General features: G+C 37.0%; 1 protein-coding gene across 3 annotated transcripts in view; it reads right to left on the reverse strand.

The window, feature by feature from the left end:
- Positions 1-1,219: 1,219 nt before the first annotated feature.
- The window catches only part of LOC121859094 (chromatin target of PRMT1 protein-like), a 27,116-nt gene continuing 16,275 nt past the window's right edge, over positions 1,220-12,060 (reverse strand). For all 3 annotated transcript variants that reach the window (XM_042355767.1, XM_042355765.1, XM_042355766.1), the window contains exons 4-6: positions 9,558-9,774; positions 9,095-9,257; positions 1,220-3,396 (exon numbers count right to left, since the gene is read on the reverse strand). In XM_042355767.1, coding sequence (XP_042211701.1) covers positions 3,201-3,396; positions 9,095-9,257; positions 9,558-9,774 — 576 coding nt within the window. In that variant the 3' untranslated portion in view covers positions 1,220-3,200. The remainder of the gene's footprint in view (positions 3,397-9,094; positions 9,258-9,557; positions 9,775-12,060) is intronic.

Raw genomic sequence — 12,060 nt, forward strand, 5'->3', positions numbered from 1 at the left:
AAGACACTAAAGATCAACCAGGATGTGACAATGGAATAATTACTACCATAAATTTCTCAAAGCAATAACAATGAGAAAATAATACAGTACAGTATACTGTATAGTATATATAATTTTTGTCTTCAAAATAAATCTTGTCATTTATCTTCATCATTATGTTGTGGAATTAACTAAAAAAATACAGTAATACCACCATATAAGCTGTCATAAGATGAAACAAAAGTAAACTTCAAAGGTTTACAAAATTGTCCACAAGAATATTTTAAACAGATTTAACATCCTGCACATAAACTCCAAATCCTGCTATTCAAGAGTTTAAAAGCAACCAGTATAAGTGCAGTATAGTACAGGTACTGTGTTTAAGTGAATAATGTATCACCATATCAATTTCTGGGGGGGAAGGATTTATGTTTATTTATTTTTTTTAAGTATAATTTTTTTGATTCTGTACATGTATGCAGTGCCTTAATGGTGAAATGTAAGATGATTTATGAACATACAAATGGAGCATTTGCCACACCCAAGTGCTGAAAACAGATAATGTGTGAAATAAAACAATCTAGGATGCAATCATGCTTACAATACATATTGGTTATTTGTCAACCTATTGTAATTTTTCTGAAGCGCAGAAACAAAATCATAAACCGAAATTTAACAACACTAAGAGGTGATACTAAGCTATCTATCATTGTTTCATCTCTCATCTTGCTGCCCACTCTTACAACATTTTACATACCGTACATACTCGTGTATAAACCATTCTCATATATATAGTCCAATGCCCTGATTTTGTGGAAAAAATTCTTGAGTTTTTCATATATCTCTTGTATAATTTGACCCTAGATTTTCAGATATACAGCACTATGTATAATCTTCGACAAGATTTGTAGTAACAACGGATTCACAGTAACGTGTCTTGGCCGTGACCGCCACCACAACAGCTGACACTATGAAAAGTGTTACCAAATCTGAAAATGAATTCCCACCAGTTACCAACTCCAATGAGGAATAAGATAACATAATATATACCAGAAAATGTGTGGAATAAATAGAAATACTACTACTAAAAAAAACAAAAACACAAAAAAAACTCTTACAGTATTCCCACAGGGTTGCTGGGCAACGGAAATAGTTAATTGCTTCACTACACAAGAGAGCAGCTCAGAACAGCTGAGATCCCTCACTCCCCCACTTAGCGTGAACTTTAAATATATTAAGAAAGATTACTATATTCCCTTTATGTTTTTGACCCTATGATAATGCCAATTATTTTTTTTTTTGCACATTATGTAAGATTGTGTGCATAATAACACAGTAAAAATCTGAAGAAAATTATATATATCTACCCAAACTTACAAGTTAAAAAATATCCAACCATAGCATAGAACACAGCTCACAACTTGGCCTGGAGCAGTAAGGAGAGGGCTAGGAGGATGTGATTATAGTGATGAGTAATGTGTTGTATTACAAATACAAAACTAATATAAATTACTGTACTGAAAAATATGCCTAAAAAAACATAAGGAATATTATCACAGATGTAATGGCCTACACCGTAAGTCAGCTGAAGCAAACTCAAACTTTTAGTACAGATTTCCCAGCATTCATAAACTATACCACCCACCTTTCTTAAGTTATTTAACAATTGTGCTACTCCAAACATTTGTGTACTGTACAATCTAGATAAAAAAATTGCAACAAAACCATTAAGGAAAAGCTATGAAAGTTTAACATAACTGCTATTTGCATAGACACTGGCTGCTTGGCCATGGCAATGCAGGCCAGCTGCTGCGAGACACTACCACTTCCGCCTCCCTAGCAATGCCTCCCCCCCAACACTCCGCTTCCTCTCCAGCTCAGCCAGCTAACTCCTGCATAAAATGTTCATTCTCATTATGTGTCTGACCTAATGATAACTACAGTATTTCTTTTAGCTTTTTTCACAATATGATATGTATGTACGATTGTGTTTGCATGTAACTGTGTGTGTATATCTGTGTATATCTACCGAAATTACTTTTCAAAGATAACCATACCATCTCACAGCTAAGGTTAGCCTACCGCGAGCATGTCAGGGTAGCTAGTGCTCACCATAAATGACATGTGGAAATGCATGAATTTTAACCCATCAAAAATACTATGCATATATTCTTTTTGCATAAAAATTTGAACCATACTCGAGTATATATATATATATATATATATATATATATATATATATATATATATATATATATATATATATATATATATATATATATATATATATATATATATATATATATATATATATATATATATATGAAAGAAATAGTTATATCCTACTTGTAATACCAATTTTTATCAAGATGCATTTAATTAAAAGCTGTTGTCCACTTCTGAATTTGAGTGTCTGGGAACTGTACAAACATTCATACTAGAAACACACATCCATTTTTTTTCTTCTTTCAAAAACTTATTCTTAACACTTATAATCTAATTCAAATATAAAACAAATTAGCTGAGGTACTTGCAAGTACTGGCAAATATCATAATATTAACCCATACAATAACTAACACTCCTTGGCGCTCTTTTGGCATTTGTGTAGCCAATAATCCCAACACATCAATGCATTTGAGGTTTAAAAGGCCCAAGCACCTGCTCTCTAAATATGACATATTTCTGCCATTTCCATGGGATTCAAGAAAACCTTTCCAGGCATGCTAGTAATTATTATAATGGCAAACCACCACCACCAATCCCACGTATAATTTCATGTTTTCATCAATTTGAGCTTTGGTGAGTACATGCTTGTGTTTCATTCATGATTTTTATTCAGGAAAATCAATCTCAACTGCCACCGATAGATTTACCACAGCACATTAATAAAAAATCACTACTGTATATTTTTTTTACCAGTACTTGGGGAGGGGGGGGGGGAGACTAGGCAGTGTTTGTAAGTTTGGGGTTATATAATTAACTCTTAATAAAATTTTAAGGGATTACTGAATCCACTCTAGTAGACAGTGCCTGCCAACTGCATTAACTTCTTCAGTGTAGAGCCACTTTACACAGGTGAAAGACATTAAATCCCAAACTGTAGCAAGAACAAAGATTTCCTTAACTGCAGAAATATGGTCCATCCCATTCATCCAGGGTTTCTAGAGTGTTAAACTCATTTCCAGCCAAAAAATTTGTGTTTGTTTTACAATGCAATCATCTACTCTGCAGAAGCATCTTTCATGTATTGATCCAGTTCAGTGTCAAGGGCAGTCTTAGTTTTGCTCATGTATTCATCCAGTTGCTGGTCCAGTTCCTCACGAGTCCAGTTGCCACCAATTTTTACACTGCCACCTCCACGAGCCCCTCGACCTCCACGTCCACCACGATTTATGCGACCTCCACGGCCACGGCCCCTAAAATTGAAAGCAAATTTAATGATGGTTACCTTAAATATTTCAAGGCACTAGAAATAACTAATTTTGTCTGTGTGACATACTGGGGTCATGAAATACCTTCTGCTTAATTCAACTAATAAAAACTGGCTGCAAAATGTCCGTCAAAAACCAAGGGAAATTTCTAAATACATTTAAGATGAAAAATCCTACCCCTATCTGGTTTTGGTTATTCCTGACTTTCTCTTAACATTCACCTCACAAAACATACATTTTCTCCTCAAAAAATTTGATACAAAAGGACTATGACTCAAGTCAAAATACATCAGAGCCAAAACACAGTAATATGCCTATTACCCATAATATACATATTAACCATCTATATAGCTACACCACTTGTACCAAGCTACAGACATTCCATAAATAGCTGTTACGAGTATTTTTTACAAACTTACCACTTAATCATACTTCCTCCCTCAGTCTTGCACTCATTTTCTTTTTAAACACTGATTCTCTTTCTCAATAGTAATTGCCTTATTCTCCCACCTCATCTTACCAGTGCCAATAATGGCAAATTTCAAAACAAGTTAAATTCACTCAATTTCAAGACTACATGTAACTCGTATCTCCTATAAATGGGGAAAATTTTCGTACAATACAGTGAAAATTTTTAGAGGAGCTGATAAAAAAAAATGGGTATTCTACACAATATGAAGTCCCAAGATTTGAAAAATTTATATATATATATATATGGTAATTTAACTAAAAAAATCATTAAATTACTCACAGCATTACATGCATACCTATATTTGTCTCAAAAATATTTGCAAAACTCCTTAAAAAATCTGTGAAAGCTGTGGAGGGAAAAGATAGATTGATTGTGGTAATTATATCTCTGACGACACAAGAGCTTAGGTCATATGTCGCCGAATTAAAATAAAAGCTCAAGACGACTAAAATCAAATAATGAAAGGTTTAAAAAAAAAAAGCATAAAACTTGTGTAAAAACTATTTAAATGTTAATAAATAAAACTCAAAGATTGTGTAAAGGCCGGCTTCCTCCATGAAGGTGAGTATGTTCCCTCCCACGCTACCCACTCCCTAACCCAGCACCAAAGAGGAATGGTAAGACCCGTTCTCCCCCCGGCACTAGTAGAGGTGCTTACAACGAAGATCTCTGAGACGGGGGCACTGCACCAGGAGGTGTCGAACAGTCAATGGGACCAAACAGCTATGAAAATGGGGAGGGGGCACCCTCTCCATTAAAAAACCAAGAGTCCATTGTGTCTGGCCAATGCAAAGGTGGGCCAAAGGAGTCTCCCACCGGCACGACAGTTCTAAATATCCCCAGGCACCCAAAGCAGGGTGGATGTTGCAGAGCTTGTTTGCTCTCACAGCATCCTACCTGCCTTGCCAACTCAAGCAGATGGCAGCTCTTCTTACTGACTTCATATCAGAGGTAGGTACAGGGGAATGATGTGCCACAGGGTGAGAAGCAGATGTTTTTGCCACAGCATCAGCAAGCTCATTTCCTTTTTCCCCCACATGGGCCGGAACCCAGCAATAATCGACTTTTCAGCCCCGATGTTGGATGAGAAACGGCCACTATAAAATAACTGTTACCAAGGGATGCGCCAATGAGACACTAGCTAAGCCCCGGAGAGCACTGCCTAGAATCACTAAAAATTGTAAAATCACTATGAGGTTGGGTAAAAATAATCTTGAGGGCAAGTAGAATACATTAAAGCTCTGCTGTAAAAATATATGCCATAAAGGAAGACTACCATCCTGACAGAAGTCAGGAATGACTACCACAAAACCCACATCTGCATCCGATTTAGAGCTCTCGGTGTAAACAAAGTTACTCCCGCTGTGAGAGGAGGAATACTATACTCTATAAAGAGCGAATGAACCACACAGGGAGGAAGTAAGTCCTTTCTTTTGTTAAAATACTGAAAAACTTGAATTTCAGGGAGAATCCACAGAGCGGCACTAGGGAATTGCAAGGGGCATATTTGAAAATGAGGAAGACAAAGAAGGCTCCCAACCTCCCTTACCTTGTAGCCGAAAAATCATGGGATACTGAGCATAGTGAAGGGACATAGTCTCGTCAACTACCGGTACACAGACTGCCAGACTGGAGAAGGTGGAGGCGAAACCAACAGGGGACCTAGAGATACTGGAGTCGAGGACCAATGGGTGGCTCATCAGCATCCATCAGTAGACTTGGGATTGGTGAGGACCTGAAGGCACTGATTGTCAAGCACACCCTAGCATGATGAATAGAGTTCAGTGTACTATCGAGTCTAGTCTCAGTGGCTGAAGAGTATACCTCACACCCATAATCCAGTTTTTGTCTAACTAGCACGTATATCGGGATCTGGGTGAACACCTCGGAGGTACCAGTAATGCATGGCAATGGTCTTCAAGAGAGAAAATCTGAAATCATGCTCTGTGGTTCATCTTGAAACCTTGTCTAGTGCAAGTTGCATACGCTATTCAGCCACTGACATGCAGGAAGCTGCATCCCAAATGGCCATGCCATCTACATACAATGAAATTGATACACCACCTGGAACCGATGCTGCTACCCCATTTATTGTAATGGAAAATTGGGTCACACTCAAGACACTGCCCTGAGGAACCCCATCCTCCTGAATAAATGATGCTGCCATTTCTGAGGCAATGCTGACCCTAAAAGTGCAATGTCCCAAGAACTGACTTATTATTGATGGTAAATTGACCTACAATCCAAAAGTGTGAAGCTCCTTAAGGATGCAGAATATCCAGGCTGTGTTGTATACTTTCTCCAGGTCGAAAAAATGCTGACGACGAATAAAAGCCTCACAGAACAAGGGCTCAAGACGAACAAGAGCCTCTGTTGTTGAATGCATCTTCTGGAAACCAGATTGATATGGTGAAAGAAGGGCATTCTTCTCCAAGTAGTCTACTAATTGTTAGATGACCATCTTTTCAAACAGCTTGCAGAAACAGGAGGTCAGAGCTATGGGGCGATATTCTAGCGGATGAAGAGCCTCTTTTCCAGTCTTCTTGAGGACAGATAAATAAATAAGCACTAGACCTTGGCATCAACTGTCAAACATATCACCTCATCTCCCTCCCTCCCCCACCATCTTCCCAGCCAGGGTTGGGTGGTTTTAGGCTTACAGTTTTTACCTTATATAATACCACAGATTTCAGCTAGGATAATATAAATTGCATTTCTGGAATCCTTGCAAGACAGCGAATAATTTGAATATAAATGTCATATATTTTACACAAGATGTAAAAATTAATCACCTTTATCACAATACAGTAGTGATTTATGACTTTCAGTGTTTATGTACATATATATTGCATAGTGATTTAAGGGCGATTTAGGAGTGTTTCTGACTTTATACGAGGTTCAAAGAACGTCGCCTAAGTTGCAAGTCTCCTGTATATTGGAAAATTTAGAAAATTTTGGTAGTAGTGATAAATCTGAAATATTTCCTGCACGATTTCCCTTGCGAAACAAAAAAATTATCACTATACATATAGGAAAATGTTGATAACTTTGGGAGCTGCGATATAAAAAAATCGTTCTATAAAGTTGCTATATATCCCGACCCTACTGTACCTGGAATCTTTTCTGGTTACTGGGAAAAGTTTCCAAGTGTCGAAACTACACACCTTGCATAGACAGACACTAGCCCACATCCCCAGAATGTTTCTGGGTGCTGTAGGCATTTTCCTTGAGTCTAAACTACTGGAGTCCATAAATGCAGTTCATATTAAGTCAGAAACTCCATTTCTTTACTATAACAATCCAGAATAGTTTATCTAAGTTTGGTTAAACAAATATATTTAAAAATTAGAAATATATATGATACGGGCATGTATGAAGCTGTGTTACAGGAAAGACTGGGATTTTCCACTCTCATGGAGCTGCGGGGGATTAGTGGGTCTCATGTAACTGAGCGGACCTGATGGAATGTCAGGTGAAGGTAGGGTGGGGGATTAGTGGTCTCTAATTACTGACCTTCTGGTGGAAAGGCAGGTCACCCTTTCATGGGTGGGTATGCAAGAAGTGTGTGCAGTGGAGTAGATAGCACACTGCAGAATGATACCTTTTTTTAAGAATCTTGTGCATGCAGGTATCCATGTGCCCACAGACAGGCCAGAGGAACTCAACGTTGGGGAGATGTTACATTCATTAATCACACGTAGAATATTAAAACACACGAGAGGAGACGGCATTGTTTTCGTTCATGTTTACAACACCTGTGACGAATGACGATGGTTCTACATAAGAAACTGAAGAAATAAGACCCTGGTTGATTGTGTAGTAAAATTAATGTAAAAATATGAATATGTATGTATTCAGTAATGTTATTTAATGTTAATAAATGGAACAATAGAATTAGCTAAACATTAATGGAAAAGAAAAACGAAATAGATTGGGAACGCCATCGTGTGAAAACATTGTCATTTATATACATAAGCACATGAAAGCAACACTTATTACTGTTCATATATGTTTTAAATAACAAATTCTCCTCACAAATGGTGGTAAAGTCTAAAATATAAGGACAGCCAATAAATATTGTGCAAGTTTTTACTCAAGATTTCGTCAATCAGGTTCAACTCTGGCTGAAGCTGTAGCTTTCCATAAAGATGTCATAGCTGTTGCTGAAATTGTTACTGAACCTGAAGTTGTTGCTGAAGCTGCTTTTGATGAGAGAATTTGATGGTGTAGCTGAAGTTGGTGGTTTAGGCCTTTGAATAATAAAGCTGTTGAAAGAACCTTTCACACTGCTTTCTTTTCTCATTATACATCTTTATGTAGAGGTCATATGTTTTTCATGTCCCTGTTAATTTTAATGCTTCATTCTGTTAAAGGACCCACTTCAGAAAATAATTTTATGTTCATTGCTTACTCCATATCATATCCACAGACCTCTCACCTTTTTCATATTGTCTTAACACATCTAGTTTCTCAGCTAAGCTTATGCACTTTCTTTTAGGTTTTGAACCAGCACTATCATATCTTGCTCATGTTGAATAGGGATGCAAAAATGCCGTAAGAAACCCAATAAAGTTTTCTCCTTTTCACGTTCACATGCGTGAAAACAAACGGCCCGCCAAGCTACAAATGTTTATACTACTGATACTGGCACCACCACTCACATGCACAAGGCGTGTTTTTTTTTAATTTGTATAATACACTGTACATATCGGGATTTAGTTATTATTTATATGAAAATGTAATTTTATTTTTTATTCTATTTTCATCGTAAATACAAAGATTTTAAAGGTGTAAATTGAATTGGGTCCTAAGATAACCAGGGTCTTAAAAGCTGGTCGCCTTCATACTGAATTTTTTAAATTGTCGTAAATTTATCATTTCCATACATATTTTTAATATTTGTAGAGTACCTTAATTATCCAACTTACAGAGGCAGGCTGAGATGATTTGAGCATGTGGAGAAACTGGATGAGCACAATTTACTCAAAGAGGTGCATGGCAGGGAGGAACATCATAGATATTCAAGAATGTTTCTGTAAGAGGTTGTAATAAGTGACATTAGAGCTAAGAACCTAACAAGAGAGACTACGAGACCATGCAGCATGGTGAGCTGCCACCAGGCAATCATGGCTAACTCATGCAAGCTTAGAAAATGGTTGTCAAACAGTAATTAAGATGATGATGGCATAACTATTTTTTTAGCCACTTTACCTAAATACTCCACGTCCTTGACCTGCAGCGAAGCCTCGACCACGAAGTGCACCTCTGGTCCCTCCACGCCCCTGCATCATGCCCCGTCCTCCACGGCCCCTCAAGAACCTTCCACCTCGGGCTCCTCTTGAAATACCACGACCTCCTCCTAAACCTCCACGACCTAATAAAAGAAAAAATGCACTTTTTAACACCATGCGTACTGAATAAAACATTAAAAGTGGTCTCCCCAAAGTGAAGGAGTTCATGCCACAATTAAAAAATATTTTCTTTCATGCTGTCTTCAAGGTAATCTGTGCTGAATGTTCAATCAACTATCCATTTCACAGCCAATTCATCCAAGTTTCTATATCTGGAACAAGAATGTCCTTACTTTTTCCCTAGTAATCCAATTCTTCTGCATCAACATCAGACACAAGAGATGAACACATTGTACTTGTTAACCAACACATAGACAACATACCCCTGACACCAAATGCTCCCCGACCACCCCTAGATCCAACGCCTCTGAAGGTGGCACCTCTGTAGTTCGTGCCACGTAATCCTCGCAGGCCTCCACGTCCCCTCATGCCCATGGATCCCATTCCAGTTTCATCGGGGACACTCAACCGTCCTTTCACTGCTAAGCGTTGCTTCACCGATAGTGGCCGCTGACCATTGAGGCGTTGTTCAACACTTTTCTGAAAACCAGTTTTAAAAGTAATTTTCGTATGGAACAATATTGATTAAATGAATAATCTTCACACACAATTCATTACTGTTTCGTCACCTGAGAGTAACTAACTATGAAAATGTAACCGTGAAGTGAGTATAAATAGTCAACACTATAAACATTTTAACTTGTGTCAGTTTACTGGCCAAGTTTGACACAATCTGTTTAATGGATTAGCTGGTAAGTGGCTGTGAGTCACTTGGGAATTAACTAAGGTTGGGTAAGTCATAGTGGGGTCATAGGTGCTCTCTCTCTCTCTCATATATATATATATATATATATATATATATATATATATATATATATATATATATATATATATATATATATATATATATATATATATATATATATATATATATATATATATATATGTGTATGTATATACAGTGGGGTATGCTATAACGAATGGATCCTACTACGAATATTCCTATAACGAACGGTTTTACCTATAAAATTGAGAATGCTATAACGAACGCAACTCCTACAACGAACGCGGATGAATACCGGACTATTTCGCCTGGCGCATGAATATTGTTGTACCGCGACCCACAACAAGAGCGTCAGGCGCCATCTTTGTCTCATTGTGTAGCCAGTGCACCACTGTTATTGTTGAAATTTCGTCTTTTGATGTGGAAATTCGCGTTATTTGTATAACTATTTTGTTATACAAGTATACAATTGCAACAATGAGTCGTCCAAAGCGAGTGAGAAAGCTAATAACCCTTGAAACTAAGAAAGAAATTATAAAGAAACGTGAGAATGGAAGAAGCATTGCGAAACTTAGTGATGAATATGGGATGGCTAAATCGACTATATGTACGATTTTGAAGAATAAAGAGGAGTTAAAAACTGTGCAAGTGGCTAAGGGAATCTTTAGACTTAGCAAAGCAAGGTGTAATGTGATTGAAGAGATGGAAAATTTACTCTTAGTGTGGATAAAGGAGAAAGAAATGGCAGGTGGTAACATTAGTGAAGCTATAATTTGTGAGAAGGCTAAACAATTGTTTGAGGACCTTAAAGCCAAGACTCCCAGTGGAAGTGATAGTGATGTGCCAGTGTTTAGGGGTACCTGCATGCTGAATAACACTAAGGTAAGATAAAGTACCGTATTTTTTACATTTTCCACAGAATTTTTTCAGTGTTAAGCGGTTGTATTTGGGGGCCTGGAACGGATTATTTGGGGGCCTGGAACGGATTAATCCTATAACGAACGAGGTTCTGGAACCAATTACGTTCGTTATAGCATACCCCACTGTACTAAGAGGGGTGGGTGAGCGTTATTTTCATTTTTTATTGCCTTACCATGATATTTTACTTTTTTTCCACGGTGTATATATATATATATATATATATATATATATATATATATATATATATATATATATATATATATATATATATATATATATATATATATATATATATATATATATATATATATATATATATCTTGATAAAATCACACGGGAAAATGGAAACAACGGAGCACCTTAGCTTTCGCCTTTATTCAAGACATCTTCAGAGGCAACTGGATTACATGGACAGAGAGAGGCTTAAATATACAGGGTGACCTTAAAAACATGAGGTCAGGTCATAATGATGTCATCCACTAATCCCCACACCAACACACACGTAGAGGAGCTTAAGAGAAGGGGGTGACGTGACTAATCAGGTCAGGTCAAAAATAAGGGACCCACAAAATAACTATCATACATCTAGATCAAAGGTTTTCAAAGCACAGAAACTTGGGTACCCTTCTGTATTTGTTGATCGTTGTTTTAAAAGGGCTAAAAAATCCTTTCATTCCTCTCAAACCAGACAAGTTCCTACACTTAAGAATATTTTGACTCTGCCCTATCGTAATGAACTTGTCCCGTTAGTTCGGTCCCTCAAGCTTCTAAATATTAATGTTGTTTTCAAGCATGACTCTACCATTACCAATATGTTAATAAGGAATAGCCCAAGTTTGAATGTAAATGGAAGTGTTTATTGTATTCCATGTAGCAAATGTAATTGTAATTATGTAGGACAAACAGGAAAAACACTGCAGCTCAGAATCAAACAACATAAGTATAATATCAGAACAGCATCTGAAAGCAGTGCCTTGTTCGTTCATGTTAGGAATAATAATCATCCCATTGCTTGGGAAAAAAGCTTAGAAGTATTTAAATCATCTTGTGTCACAAAAAGACTTCTGGTTGAAGCTAGTTTGATTAAGGAATTAAAATCAATAAACCTTAGTGATGGTCAG

The sequence above is a fragment of the Homarus americanus genome, unplaced genomic scaffold, assembly GCF_018991925.1.
Source record: "Homarus americanus isolate GMGI-L3 unplaced genomic scaffold, GMGI_Hamer_2.0 scaffold50924, whole genome shotgun sequence".
In the NCBI taxonomy this organism is placed as follows: Eukaryota; Metazoa; Arthropoda; class Malacostraca; order Decapoda; family Nephropidae; genus Homarus; species Homarus americanus.